Below are 15,662 nucleotides of genomic sequence, written 5' to 3' on the forward strand. Positions count from 1 at the left end.
ATTAATTACCAAGCTTAAATTATTAGTCAATTCAGGGTGGTTTTCTTCTGCCAACGCATGATGATTATCATGATCTCCCCTCCCCCCACCTATATATTATGTGATTTTCATTATTGAATTTAAAATTATAAATATCCCTCTCTATTTGATTTATATCGTGTTCTAGTGATACTGTAAGAGCGAGTTAAATTTTTTATATTACTCTTTCGGTTCTTAATATAAAACTTATTTAACTAATTTGATTAGATTAAGAAAGTTAGGTAAGTTAGTTAATTATAAGAAAGATGACATATTTTTTCTAAAAGATCATAATTATCTTATTTAATATTCTCCCTCCGTCTTCTACTTCATTATGATTGAGGGAGTATCCATAGGAGTAATTTAAGAAAAATTAATAAAGATGAAAAATGTATCTTATATTTAGAACCAGAATCAACTCAATAATTAAGTCTTATATTAAGAACTGGAGGAGTATATTGCAGAAGCCGTCAATGCCATCGAGTTCGGAAGAATAGCCACATAGTGAGATATTTTATTACTAAAATAAAATATTATTTTTCTGATCTGTTGTTATAACTTATTTTTATTCTATGTAATTGATTGACATATCGCACGCCGCAGACTAAACGGATGGGAAAAATAATAATCAAATCTAAGAACATAATTATTAGGGAACATAACAATAAAGCTCCATGGAAACCAAAAAGCAGTGGCTTCAAATTTTATCTTGATCAATATTTCTCAATAATTTGCTGAAAATTCAACCGTTGATATATATGTGTGTACGCGTGTGCATGTGTGTTGACCATATGAACCGTGAAGATTTTTTCCCTCCAAGAAATAATGGCATTTTGATCACTTTACTAGAGGATCTTTGGGACTGTAGCGCAACATTTCAAAAAATTTATTAGGCGTAATACATCATTTTGGTGGGGTTTAATTGTCATTCTCCCTAATTATCAATAAAAAATAAATTGAAATTAGGAGGATTATTGTAGTCCTAGATCGGAACATCATTTGGAAGCAAAATTAAACCTCACCTGTAAATTGACTGTATGGTGGTGTTACGTGTATCAGTGTCACAATACAAACAATTTGCCTTTTCGTTGATTTGTTTGGCATGGATAATAATTAATAATTAACACTAAACCTATGTGTCACTTATCACGCTACCAAAAAAAGAGTTGGGAGGTATTGAATTATAGTATTAGTAAAATTATTCAAACAAATATGCGAGACGTGTATGAATTATATATGCAATCCATTTATATATCTGCTGTCATAATTAATTATTGATCTCCAAATACGCTTCATGAATGTATATGGTTGCTCAAGTTTCCTATGTCACTTAATGACATGTCATGATATCACAGTGCAAAATAATCGAAGTCCACCTCTATCATTTTGAAAGCGTCAAAGTGAATCGATGGAGTGGAGGGTTTCACACATCACTTCTTTGGGTGCAAGTCTGGGCGAAACTGCTGTCCATTAAAGTATTAATTAACAAACACATATATTATGTCTAGGAAGCTGCACGACACTTAATTAATGTTTAACGAAATAAACAAGTCTGTCTACAATATATAATAAACAATAACATTAATATAATAGTAATCCTTGGATTACTAATTATCGTGGCGATTCTTAAGCCTTAAACAGCGTTCTCGAGCTGCTTAATTACTAAATACACATTACACAAAGCCAGGCCAAGCCATATTATTCCATGCATCACTCTGCGAAACGGCAAAACCTAACCACATTTTTGTTTTTTAAAACTGGGAAGCGCCTCTTAGCCCACCATATCACACGGAAAAGAAAAGAAGGAAAGAAAGAATAAATAAAAGGAAAGTGACACTCTAATTTTTTCCACGAAAAAAGTTGATGGCATGCCTTTAAAATAAACCGCAGGACCAGGGGTGAAATGGTAATCCAGTGGATTTATAAGTAGATGGCTCCAGCTCATACCCCGACACACCCGCACAGAGAGCTTCAACTACACTGATCTAAAGTGACCGATCGAAGATGTTTAGCCCATCCCGTCACAAAACTCTTCACCCTCTTCATCAAGCTTCCTATCTAAAATCATCGTCTTCAAGCTTAAGCTCCATGAAGCTGAAAAGCCTCATCCACACCCTCATAGTCTCGCGCATATGCCGAATCATTCGTGCACTGTCCAAAGTCAAAACCATTATCGTTGAGATTCTCAGGGATAACCAGTCCATCAACTTCAACCCTCGTCACAAAAAGCATTATACCAGGAACAAGAAGATCATCCTGGGATCCTTCAGGCTTCATTACAACTGGTGTTCTTCTAAATCTTCCCATGTCTTGCCAGTTCCCACCCATATTTTCCAAGAGCTGCCTTCATCGGCAGCCGCAAACTCTTACTATGGTTCCAGTTGGAATCTTTCGTGCGAGCAACAATTACAAGGTGATGGTGAGGAATGTCCTGACTCCCAGCTCGCAGGTTACCTTCAGTGGCTGGAGGATAAGGGTACGGAAGAAGAATCGAAACGGGAGATTAACGAGATTGACGTGCTAGCAGAAATGTTTATTGCGAACTGCCACGAGAAGTTTAAGTTGGAAAAGCAGGAGTCTGATCGGAGGTTTCAGGAAATGTTGGCCAGGAGCATGTAAAATAACAAAGCAAGCCCAGTTATGGTGAAGTTTGATCCATCGTATTCAGGGGCTTTTGAATTAATGACCGTCATATTTTCTTTTCCTCTTTCTTTTGTTGTAACTTTTCAAAAAGAAAGAACTGATATATGTGCGCGGAATTGGAATTAATGTGGGATTCTTCTTTTCACGTATAGGCATTTCCGTGGTGGTTTTCTTTTCTAACTAGCGGCCTTCATCAAAGTTTGATCACAAGTTTCAACGTTTCAATTATTGTCTCCTCCTTATCAGCTTGACCGGATCTTCTCTGTAATTATACTTGCCACTTGTTTATTTGCGTACAGGCGATGAATCGATATACGTTGTAGATATCTCAAAAAAGGGAAAAAAGGAAAATAGGACTTTGATTATATATATTGCCTTCGATCGAATTTACATAACAGCAGTATAGTTTGCGTTTATCGATAATAATTTAGTTCGATGACGTACCACTTTAAACGGCGCCGTCCTGGTCTCCTGGACTGCGGGACACCATAATTAGTGCCAAAAACATTATCCATTGTTAATTTGGTGCCACTGTGCTTGTTTGCTAGCGCTTGTGTGATTTGTGACATAAACATTATTAATTGACTATGTTTCGCTTTTTTCTTTATATTATAATTGATGAGGAATAATTTATATCCCCGTGAAGCTTCCGACCGGATCTCTTGCGATATTTGCTTGCAAAATCTTTAGTACATGTGTCCATCTATATAGGCTATGCGATTTTGTGTAACTCAGTAAGTTTGGTCTGATTTTATAGTCTTCATTTTTATTCGACCGTCTCTTACTTAACTCTCACCTACTCCGACCCACCTTAAGTTGTTCTATTTGACTCGTTACCCGAAATTATTGTTACTTGTTCACGTACGTTATCTTTCATACACTTGAGTATATATAAATTGATTATATATATTCATAGCTTTAGCAGAGCTTCGTTAGACAAAGTTCGCCCGAAAAGCGTAAAAGAATAATAAATTATTAAGAACCTAGCTTAGGTAGCTAAAATGCCTTCTATACCGCTCTTCTTGGAAGATTCACAAACAGAAAGGACTCTTTATTGTATTGGGCTCTTAAGCAGGAATCTTAATCTCGACACTGGCTCAGATAATGATAATTAATGACATTAAATTCCGGGTTCCCCGTTAGATAGGTAACTACATGCATGGATCAAACCACGCAATCTCAGTTAAACCACACGCTAGGATAGGACAGCTAGACACAGAGAGCTTTGATTTTTGGAGGTGGCAGATATAAAGTGATAGATCCAATATATATAGTTTCTTTCTTACAAAACCCAAAGTCCCAGACATGGGTAAACTAAAAATCGAAGAATCCATCTCGTCGTTAGTCCTGCATATTTGCCAAATGGTTTTCCAATGTGCATATGGCATTGTTTGTTGGCATGGATAATGGAGAATAAAGAGGAAAAGTGAAGCTTGTATAAGAAGAGAAGTCCCAGAGCAGGCGGCTCAAATATGATTAATACCTGTTACGTCGTTGCATATGATTTATTGGGTCTCATCATATTACAAAATCATGTTCTTTATCATCCCTATTAACTTTCAGTTCTCTTTTTCACTGTATCTTGATAACAAAAATAACCACTGATCACATGTGGATGACAAAAGCATAGAGTCGCTGATGTCGTACTTGGATGCGCGCGGTTATGTAATGTGAAAGCAAAAGGTTTACCGATATTTCCAAATTCAGATATCAATTAGTTTAGTCTGAAGTTAGTATAGAAGATCAGGGCAAGGGTAACATTTACTGCTTTTTCACGGTTAATAGATGCTTTTTTCAGGTTCCACATCAGCTGTCCAACTTGCTTGTAATAGTTTTAGTAATGGGTTCTCAATAATCAGGCTGAATTTGTTTGTACCTAGTAAAATAAGTGGCGAAAGTTCTTCCTTTTCCTTTTTCTAGGGCGTCTCCGGGATTTGAGATTAATAGACCCAATTTCTAATACTTACTCAGTCTAAACTTTTTTTTTTTGGGGGGGGGGGCCTAGAAGTCTAGGGATAATCATTGGTCAATGATATTGCGGAGTAATTAAAGTTTTTGGATCTTGCGGGACGCTGCAACGATCTGTCTCAGTAAAGAAATGGAAATGAGTGGGGAACTAGACAAAAGAAGAGACAAGTAGTTGTCTGGTTCGGCCATGTGGTGGTACCTCCAGCATTATTAATTAAGAATTCACATAATCAATATCACATCCACGCCGAAATGACGCAACACAGGATCAACTAGGCATTAATTATCAGATAATAGCAAATGTAAAGCTTGTTTAATCTTGATATGTTTCGTAGAATAACAACGTTGCATTAATTGTATGTTCTGATCGATCAATGATCTGATCTTTAAGTGTTGTGACCAGTCAAGTGTGCTTTTTACTGTTAAGGGGATCATGGTACAGTGAAAGAAGGCATCAATATTGATGCCCTCTTTTGTTTTGGTCTTGAGGGGTTTTTTTTCCCCTTTATTCCAAAACCTGTTTCTTTAGCTGCTTTATTTCGAGAGGAAGGAAGCTTTTGGAAGAGAGGTAGAGGGGTAGAATAGGTTCCTTTGGTCTGCATGTTTCCTGAGAAATGGACTGGCTTTAAACATACATACGTAAAAGTGAGTGCATGGTTGAAAGGCCCCTTGATGGGGTTTTTTATTCCTGTGCACACACATAGCTGAAGCTTCTTCTGTTTATCACTTCAAACATGTAAAGGTTATTAGTTGTTGGACCACATGCCACAGAATATTTCTACAGCTAGTCAGGCTAGACAGTCTTTTCAGGTGATAATGTCTCGTCCCTGACTGTAAGTTTTGCACACAACAGGTTATGGCTGTTCAGAGACAGAGTCAACGAGTCAACTAAAACTACTAGCACGCTTCTTTTTTTTTTTTTTACCTCGAAAAATATTCAATGTCTGTGTTTTATATTTGAGTTGATAAATTAAATATTGAAAAATAATTAAGAACATTTAGTGTATCGGTAATTAATATATGCCTTGATGTGTATGCCTCTACCGTATCCACCTGACCAACTGTGATATTAGGAAACTGTCGTGAAACTCTGAGGGAGGATACGGATATTTTTCTATAGAGAAGATAAATCCCTGTATGCAGAAGGCAAATCGGATCGGGATACAAAACCTACTTCATCCCAATGTTAGCAAAAATAGTACTGGTTCTAAATGTAAGACCTATTTTGTAGTATAATTTACATTACAAAATGAGTCTTATATTTACAACTAGAGGAATATTAATTAAATAAATTAATATTTTTTTATTACAGCGATATTCTCTTTCTTGACATTAAATATTTATGTCTGCACATTATTTATTTATATTTGGCTAGTTTTCAATGAACGAGAACAACAGACAAGCGTGTGATGTAATTTATCCGTGATGGAAGGAAAAAAAAATGGAAGAAAGAATCAAATGGGCTGGAACATCTGTGGAGCAACGCAAGCAGCATTACAATCAGAACAGGACAGCACAGCTTTTCGGGCTTTGCTGCGTTTTCAGTACTCAGAATTGCTTGTTGGGCCCAGTCCTTAGAAATTGTTCAGACAATCCTGCTTTTAATGGCTGCGGCTTACTAATAGAGTAGGGTCCAAAATTCAAATTGGCGACTCAATATTCAAATTTTTACTGAAAAAAGTATTTATTTAGTACGGGACAATATGTTGAATAGAATTATCTCCAGTAGGGAGATCAATTCATTTTGTTCAGATAATATTTATTGAACTCTACGCATGACACAAACCCCAGCCATCCTAGGGATCAATATATAATACTACTTCCGGTTCTAATTATAAGAGCTAGTTGACTAATTTGATCAGATTAAGAAAATAAGTTAAGTTAGTTATTTATAATAAATAGATATTGTCTTTTCTAAAATATCTTTACTAATCAAGTGTGATGACTATAACTACAACCATTAGAAGGACTATCTTAGAAAAAATATATATAAATATAAGAGATAAAGTAGATTAGGATATTATATTTACGATCAAAATAAAAATCAAATGAGATATTATATTAAGAACAGAAAGTAGTATTAACACTCTAGTCCTTGACACAGTTATGTTGACTTCTTGGTGATATAGCTTTATCAGGGTGTCTAGCAATCCTCATAAGCACTTTTAAAAAGTGCTCTCCTATAGTTCCAGAATAATTCTTATCACATATTTATATCGTATATTATAATTTTTTTAATTATGATTTGGTTTTAATTCAAACACTTTTTTTCTCCGTCGTCATCATAAAGTCCAGACTCTTCAGTTATCCAAGGTGTAAGCGTTCAGGCATGCATATTATTTGGAATGGAAGATTCCCTGTTCTACGACTCACTGATGTGAAAATCGTATAAAATACCAGCACGCACAGCTTGACCATAGCCTTGCGATCTCTTGATTCGCATGTCTTTAAGAATTGACCAAATTGTGAACATTTCAGTTAAAAATGTTAGTGCCGTGGCTCATTTGCTGTTTATAGTTGATAAGAAGCACAATATCTAAAGGATGAAATTAATTTTCAATATAGCACCCTTACATGATAGATACAAAAAAAGGGTGAAGAATTATAAAATAGACTCGTCGCAACACACGCTTAAAATTCCATCTCTAGCCACAGGCGCAGTTTTAACTTTCAAATGATCAATTTATACAAAACAAATATTTAAATTAAACAATTAAAAATCAAAATAACAGTATCCAAGCTGTCCAAAACATATCGTTGGAATTGGATTCAGGGGTATTTGGGCAGAAATTAAACCGTGATTTTAAAAATGTTTTTACGGTATATGAAATAAATATGTAAAAGAATTTGTTTCGTTTTTACGAAAAAAATGTTTTTTAAAAATGTTTTAATGGTTGCCAAGCACTCCTGAAACAAGCTGGACACGCGTAAAGCCTGTTTGAAATTAGATCTTTTCGCGGAAACGGGCAATCGGATGTCTTTACTATATGTTTGTTTTAATTTTTTTTTAATGTACAGATATTTTCTTATTAAAACAATTTTGTTTGAGAAGTTGTGGGGTGTTGAATGTGCTCTTCCAATAAAAATTTAAATATCAGTTCACGTTGTAAAAAATGAACCTATTTATCTAGGTTCAACGGGATACCCCCGGGTAAAGAAAAACAATTGTCAAAGGACTAGACGATGGGATCCATATGACCCACGACATAAACCAGGGGACATCGTCGGTTTTATAGCAAATTTTTAGTAGTTATTTTGCTACTGCACATAATTCGTGATGCATTTTTCTCCATCTCAACAATCCAATCTGTATCATTTGTGCAAAGAGATAAAAACTAGATTTGATGATAGTCATGGAAAAGCCACTCCATGGAGCCCACGCGACTTTTTTTGGCGAGAACGAATTACGGGGAATAATGCGTATTCCGTACAATGTACCAGAGTTGCACTGGTTAATTTAAAAAAATGCCATGAAATTTCATTAGAAAATACTCTTAAATATTTTTAAGTTATTTGTGCTTTCACCAATAAAATTTTTTAAACTAAATAAATCAATGAATTTTTTTAACTCTTCAATATGAACATATTCTGCCACATGGATCAAATTTGAGTGTATTTATTATTTATATCCATTATGAACAATTGTCATATTCTAACACCAGTATATTTAGCTTATTTTTAATTTCAAGAAAAATAATTACACATGGAAGGCATGTACTAATTTCTCCACGAGACCTGGCAACAATGACTTCTCTAACTCCACTAGGAGAAATAAAACGACACAAGTGCCACATAGGAAGACAACCTTTTCAGGCATCCAGCTCATACTATAAAACCTAACTATATCCAGTTAGGCAATTAGGCTCAGATTGCTCTGTTTCTTCTTAAACCCTGTACCAAAAGCCCGCCTTTGCTCTTCGGGCGCTCTTTTTCGCTCAGCGCGCTTCCTGCTTAATTGCGCGCCATCTACAAATTCAACCTCGTGAATCAGACACCTAGTGGAGCTCCTGCGTCTTTTAACTTTCATCTCTAGGGATTGACTTCGCTGAGCTTTTTTGTGCGCTACGAATTATCCTATCGCGGCGGGGAGGCTTTATGGATGTTGCTGGCGCTGGTACCTGATCCCCATATAAATTCAGCGTTTTTTTAACTATCTGTTGGGACTCGCCAATCTCGGTGGAAAAAGATTTCTTCTTCTTCTGGTATTTTTTGTTCTGCGATTTTAGTGGTTGGGAAAAGATTCTATTTTTCGTTGTAATAGTTGACTAAACGCTTGAAAGCGTTTCGGTATTCGGGGTTTGTCCGAGTCGGTAATGTGATGTTGGTCTTAATTTATTTCGTAGTGTATTTTCTGTGTTAATTACGTAGGTGGTTGACGCGCAGAAAAGAAATAGTATTAGGGTTCTTTTCTTTGGTTCTTTTAGGTTGAGGCTTGAAATCTCCAAACAAAGCTGATAAAAAGGGGTGTAGAGAGGAATTAGAAGAAGAAACCGTAAATGGTAGGGAAACGACTGGGTGGATATTTTGTGTTTGCGCAAATATTGTTAGCGTTCTCGTGAATGGCTTTGATTGAAGGAAAATGGGTGTTCATTTGTTTTCAAGCTTTGTCTGCATGGTGAGATATTTTTAATTGGACCTTTCTGACCGGGGTTTATATGCCGTTACCATCATATTGATGATGAAAGAGATGGGATCTGGCTGTTACAAGTCTATCGCATTAACACTGATTGCTAAACTTCAGAGAATTTTCGGGACTTAGTTATCAGAACCTTGTATTTGACCTCTGCTCCAATTAAATTTGTTTCCTTTTAAGTTGACGTTATGTGTGACCAATTCCATAGAAGCCTACTTGTAGCTTGGGCAGTGCATCTTAGTAGACTTTTAGGACCGCCAGAATTTGGAAGTTTATCGAATGAATTGATATTGACTGTGTTCTAGGACCTTAAATTATTGAATGCCACAGAAAAAACAAAGGACTTTTTCACTCTTGTCATGTATGTCATCTTTCTGCGAATTCTTTGAAAAACAACTTTGGTTATTGATAATGATCATCTTCTCCTAAATCAAAACAGAAGTCTGAGAGCTGGCTGTATTTCTGGTAATGTAATACCTGCTGTAGATTCTGTCCACATCTCAGAATGTTCATTGACATGGAGGCTCAGATTCACCAACTTGAGCAAGAAGCATACTCATCTGTCTTGCGTGCTTTCAAAGCTCAGTCTGATGCTCTTACTTGGGTATTTCTCTAGCTTCTTCCTCAACTTCTTGTATGATCTCTGTATTTTCCTTCTTTAAAGGTTTATCCTTGCCATTTCATGATTTCATCAGGAGAAGGAAGGCTTGATAACTGAGCTCAGGAAAGAGTTAAGGGTTTCAGATGATGAACACAGAGAGCTTCTTACAAGGGTAAATGCTGATGAAATTATCCACCGGATACGGTAGAGTGTTTCTTTCAACATTAGCTACGATGTTGCCAAACTAATTATGGACTACTGTTTCCTTTTTCATTATTCAATGATTTGTGATGGGAAATGCAAGCAGGGAGTGGAGGCAAACTGGTAGTTATCAACCTTCAATGCGCAGCAGTTCTCAACCTATTCAGGACGTTTTACCCAGCCCAACTGTTTCTGCTTCTCGCAAGAAACAGAAGACTTCCCAATCGGTACCTTCTTTTGCACATAAAGTGCTGTGAGCTTTAACAGCAGCAGTAGTAGCTCTATGCATTTCTTTTTCTTTTTTTTCTTTTAACTTTCAACTGCCCTCAAGGATCTGCTTGATGACTCAGCATTGCAATTTATTTCTTTTTTACAGAAGCACAAAGAAAAATCTTACATCTGACTTCCATTTTTTGGGAAACATTTTCCGCTAATTTTGGTGCCAGGTTCAGTCATTACCTGGATTGTCTTCAGTGAAGTCTGCGCAGTATCCTGCTGGTGCTGCTGGAGGAAGGCATTTGACAAGTCGCAGTTCTTTTAATGCCCGCCCATCTAATGCATCTGCTGAGGCAGCAACTTCTGATCCATTGATCGGGAAGAAAGTTTGGACTAGATGGCCTGAAGACAACCATTTTTATGAGGCTGTCATAACTGATTATAACCCTGCAGAGGTATGTTTAGGTTTTCACATATTTGATTTTTATATAATGAAGTAGAGATTTGATGAATGTAAGGTTTATTTATATCTTCCTACACCCTTCACTGCTAGATCACTCTAGTGTTTATACTTCCTTCTTACTGGTTCCCATTATTTGCAGGGCCGTCATGCGTTGGTTTATGACATTAGCACACCGAGTGAAACATGGGAATGGGTTAATCTCAAAGAGGTATTTCTATATTTTGTTGCATAGAGTGAAACAGTTATTTTAATTTATTAGCTACTAATTTCAGTGCAGCAATAGTGCTAGATATGTCAATTTGCAACAATATTAAACCTTGTGACACAGCGTAGAACTCAATGCATTACTTCCATATATGACCACAATGACGATGACGACAAGCTTGAGCCAATGTTTGCATTTGCTTGAGTCTCAATTGATCTTTTTAGATAATAATATAACAGCATTTGGAGTTTGTTATATTGGTACTTAATAAGAAGCAACTAGTGGAATTTCTTTCTAGTTACACACACATTATGTAACACTTTGAATATGTAAGATTTAATGATAGTAAGGGATTTAGAATTTCTTTTTCAAGTAGAATTTTATTTTTCCTTTGATTTGAAGTTTTTTAGAATAACTTTTTAAGTTTCCTTGGCTTGAGAGCTATGCTTATTATTGTCTGCTTGCATTTACCGTCAAGACTTGAGAGTGAGTACTCTTACTATTTATTGGACTTGTTGGGACTTAGAACGGGGAACTACTCCCTCTTTACCCACTGTGATTATGATTATCAGTCTAATTAACAATTAGTCTAGGTTAACATATATTAGATGGTGACTCAGGTGTGTACTTGTTCTTGAGTCGTGACCCATGGGCTTGAAAATATTAATCACGATATGTCTCAAGAAAACCAAGCATGCACAAGTTCTGATTTAAGCTGAAAGTATTGTGTGAGTGAACTGTCATTCATTCTGAATACGTTTGTTACTTGGTTGCTTTGATAAAACTCAACATATGCAACGTATAAATTTAATGACTAATAATATATGCAATAACGTGAGTTTTTCCAAGAGGATGATTACTTCTATCTTTAGGATATTGATACGTGATTGGTTATAGATATCACCTGAGGATATACGATGGGATGAAGATCCAGGCATACCCCATAGAGGTGGTCCTGGTGGGCAAGGCCATGGGGTTAAGAAATCTTTTAGCCGCACAGTTGATACTATGGTTACCGGGAGAGGGAGAGGACATCCAAAGGCTCAGCCGAGAAAAGAATATCACCTGCCGCAAAATGGTATTGTAAAAAGAGTATTGGATGACTTTGAGTTGCTGAATACAGAGTTACTGGTTAAAGAGGTGAGTGCCATGTTTAAGCACTTTCATTGGGAGTAAAAAATATTAATCATTTATGGCGCTGTTGTTGCTTGAACAGGTGGAGAGGGTTTTTGCCGTGAATCACCCAGATCCTACGGAACTTGAGAAAGCTAAAAATATGCTGAAAGTATTATCTCGGAGCTTCTTGCTAGTTCTTTTTCTTGACATCCATGCTGTTATTGCTTTTCTAACTATTGCCCGTGCAGGAGCATGAGCAGGCACTTATTGATGCAATTGCGCGACTCGCAGACACATCTGATGGTGAAAGTGGTAATGACTAGATACCGTCAACATAATCATACTGTATTCTATTCTATATTTCAACTTGTTTCATTGTTTTAGTGGCTGGGATTTTAGGTATACGAAAATTAGCATTATGTAAACAGACAAAATGTTTGGCATTTTAAACTTTTGGGTTGAAACTTTGAGAACAATGTTAACTCTGTTAACAAAGGGGAATCCATGCATTACCAGAGTGGGAGGGATAGAGCATAGTTGCATCTCTGAGGGTTACCCGTGAGAATGCAAATAACAGTGAACATGTGCGTGAGGCATTGGCCCCCATCTCAGTTAACTAAGATCTATTGGTCATGTTTGCAGATGGAGAACACCCACTTTTGGATGGGCAGTTAATGGAGACTGGATGAGAGGGTAGACAGAGGGAGACGAGTCTCTCCGAAAGTACTATTTAAGCTCTCTGGTAGTTTTATGGAAGCGAAATTGTGAATGAATCCCGGGGCAGGCATGAAAGGACCCAGCTGTATTTAATGACCAACAAGATAACCATTTTAGTAATGAATTTCTGCCATTTGTTTCTGTATTCTTAATATGTGCCAATTGTGTGTCCAGTGGTGATTAAGAAAGACTCGCCATTTGTCAGCCCCGTAAATACAAGACAATAATTTCATTATTTGATAAACTTTGGTCAACCGCCGTGGACTGGAAAACTTTAGTCTCACCAATTGATTTGTACGGGGCACCTTAATTAGTCACAGACGCGGCTACTCTCAATGGGATTTTTGGTCCCCCAGAAAACCATATTTCATTCAAGACACCCGGGAATCACATCGTCCCCTCCCCTCCTTGTAACAAAGCACAGAGCAGAACAATAATATGGAAGTTAACTTGCACTAAAACTCTTTGATTTTGGGCTACAGCTCTTAACTGGTTTAGTCAAAAGGAGATGTGAATGTGTTTACCAGCTAACTTCCGACCCAGTTCAAAACTTCAAATCACCAATAATGGTGTATTTGATTCAACAGAAGAAGAATTTTTATGGAGAAGAACATTAATTTTGAACCAAATCGCTCTTGCCCCTTTTAAAACCCTTCAACTGGAACTAATAATGCAAGGGTTTAGTTTGCTCCCTATTAAAAGCTTCTTCTCCAAGACTCCATTAATTAAGATCCTTAACCACTTTTACTTTCGCCCTTCCCGCAAAATGTGAATGCGACGTTGATAATTTTCTTCTCCCCAGTAACTTACACGAGCGTATTTCTGCTGACAATCACAGTGAGACCTCTTGCAAGAATCCCCGTTCCCCTCGTCGCTTCGTATTAAAAGCACTCGCACGCAAGTTTGATTTGTGTTTGTTTATCAAAAAAGAAGTTTGATCTATGTTTTAAACACTTGGGTGAAAAAAAGAGGACCTGTCTTAAAAACAGAGTTCAGAAAATTCCGATTGCTTCTGCACGAGAATTTTATGCCTGATGCTGCATGATCACTTGTGCGACCAATTTTATCACTTGTGCGAGCAATTATGGAATGGATCATCATTTTCACAGAAAAATTGTATCCGCCAAGTCACAGTTAATTATATGCATGAAGCTATCATCTCTGGTGTTCCATACAAAGTAAGACTTGATCTGAAAAGCCAACGTCAAACCGAGACCTTCTGAGAAAACTCCAGAAAAGTAGCTGTGGCCAGCATTATATATTTGGATGAACTTTTTTTTCTTTTTGAAGTGGGAAATTTTAATTAACGAATACACTAGGAGACGTCAGGCATGCAGCCAAGAGGCCCTACTTGAATGAAAGACTACTTGAGATGACAAATGGTTCACCCGTTTCGTTGTGTGATTCTAGGATCCGAATCGGTCATTAGAAAATACTACCAATTTTTTTTGGTAATAGGTTAACTTTCAATTGTATTCTAAAGGGGTGTTTGGGTAATATCAAAACCATAGTTTCAGAAGTACTTTTACGGTATACGAAATAAATATATGAAGGAGTTTGCCTCGATTTGCGAAAAAGTGCTTATGAAAAGTGATTATTAGGGTATCCAAACACCCCCTAAGTATACGACCCTAATTCATTTTGTCTCTCATATTTACCTATTTTTCTCAAAGTAGTTCTTACAGTAGTTGCAGATATTTAATATTTCATTAAATAAATGTTCTAATCATTAGAAAATACTACCTCTGGTCCTTAATATAAGACCCAGTTTGACTTTTTGTTTGGTCCTAATTATAAGACCCCAATCCATTTTGTCTCTTATATTTGCATTTTTTTTCAAGATAGTCCTTCTAATAATAATAGTTCTTGCCAATACACTTAATTAGCAAGGATATTTTAGGAATGACAACACTTATTTATTACAAACAACTAACTTAACTTACTTCCTTAATCTCCTCAAATAAGTCAACTGGGTCTTATAATTAAGACCGGAGGTAGTATAACACCTATTTATTAAAAGTAACAAGTTTCACTAATTTTCTTAATATGTTCAAATTACTCAATTAGCTTTTATATTAAAAACTGCAATAATATTATTGAATATAGAGTAATTATATTCATCATGGGAAGATGAACCTAATTGTGTATATTAGATTTTCATCAAATTATTATGGTTATTTTTACGATGGAAAACTTGAAACAAATATTATTACTGCCATTATAAGGGATAAATAACCAACAAACAATTACAAAAATTAAATGATTTAGGTGTTATAGGTTCATCAAGCTCAAAACATGCCTCTAAAATTAGAGAGCTTACATATCATTAATCAACAAAGTCCGGGGCTTGAACTTACCACTTTTTGAGTTATAAACTGATTCCCTTTCCAACTGCATCAAGTTTTATTGGCGGCTATTATTGTATTTTGAATAAAAAAAACTCTTTAAAATGTCACTTACATGCAGTGTCAAAGGAAGTACGAATCATGTCTTGGGAACATCCTCTACTGGAGATAGGGCAATAAATTACAACGACGAGAGAATTAAGACAATAAATTAGGACGGACCACGACTAATACTTTTATTAATTAATCACGAGTAAAAGAGGAAGAACATTATTTTTCTAACATTAACTGCGTTTAACTGCATTTAATTATGTTTATTTGTGAATATACATTAATATAATATCATTCGAGTTACTCCATTCACCTCTAAATATAAAATTCACATAACTATTTTGGTTAGGTTTTAAACATCATGTCTCATTTTCTTATATCCTCTGCATTAAATTTTGGAAAAATCCAAAAAAATAATTATTGAATTTTAAAATTTTAAATCAGAAATTACTATAAAAATATGTTGTTATTTGTTTTTCGAGTGT

General features: G+C 35.9%; 2 protein-coding genes across 6 annotated transcripts; both read left to right on the top strand.

The window, feature by feature from the left end:
* The first annotated feature begins 2,001 nt into the window (after positions 1–2,001).
* LOC114746004 (uncharacterized) lies at positions 2,002–2,841 on the top strand. Its single transcript, XM_028934181.1, has one exon. It carries the CDS (start codon positions 2,023–2,025, stop codon positions 2,635–2,637), a length of 615 nt encoding a protein of 204 aa, XP_028790014.1. The 5' UTR covers positions 2,002–2,022; the 3' UTR covers positions 2,638–2,841.
* A 5,884-nt stretch (positions 2,842–8,725) lies between these two features.
* LOC114745999 (protein EMSY-LIKE 1) lies at positions 8,726–12,929 on the top strand. 5 transcript variants are annotated; one of them, XM_028934173.1, is made up of 10 exons: positions 8,726–8,805; positions 9,702–9,866; positions 9,958–10,067; positions 10,171–10,291; positions 10,511–10,735; positions 10,883–10,951; positions 11,846–12,088; positions 12,165–12,233; positions 12,313–12,376; positions 12,707–12,929. In XM_028934173.1, the coding sequence occupies exons 2-10, from the start codon at positions 9,768–9,770 to the stop codon at positions 12,751–12,753; spliced, it is 1,047 nt and encodes a 348-aa protein (XP_028790006.1). In that variant the 5' UTR covers positions 8,726–8,805; positions 9,702–9,767; the 3' UTR covers positions 12,754–12,929. The 5 variants fall into 5 exon arrangements, with proteins under 5 accessions (XP_028790006.1, XP_028790009.1, XP_028790007.1 ...); XM_028934176.1 differs by having other exon boundaries at positions 8,730–8,743; XM_028934174.1 differs by having other exon boundaries at positions 8,750–8,831.
* Positions 12,930–15,662: the final 2,733 nt, after the last annotated feature.

The sequence above is a fragment of the Neltuma alba genome, unplaced genomic scaffold (assembly GCF_004799145.2).
Source record: "Neltuma alba isolate B1F8T4 unplaced genomic scaffold, ASM479914v2 tig00004863_pilon, whole genome shotgun sequence".
NCBI classification, from domain to species: domain Eukaryota; kingdom Viridiplantae; phylum Streptophyta; class Magnoliopsida; order Fabales; family Fabaceae; genus Neltuma; species Neltuma alba.

Excerpts from the sequence above, each read along its gene's own strand:
- LOC114746004 (XM_028934181.1), top strand. The coding sequence starts at position 2,023 with ATGTTTAGCCCATCCCGTCACAAAACTCTTCACCCTCTTCATCAAGCT.
- LOC114745999 (XM_028934173.1), top strand. The coding sequence starts at position 9,768 with ATGTTCATTGACATGGAGGCTCAGATTCACCAACTTGAGCAAGAAGCA. Across the intron at positions 9,867-9,957 it reads AGTCTGATGCTCTTACTTGG|GAGAAGGAAGGCTTGATAAC; the intron begins GTATTTCTCTAG and ends TGATTTCATCAG. Across the intron at positions 10,952-11,845 it reads AATGGGTTAATCTCAAAGAG|ATATCACCTGAGGATATACG; the intron begins GTATTTCTATAT and ends GATTGGTTATAG.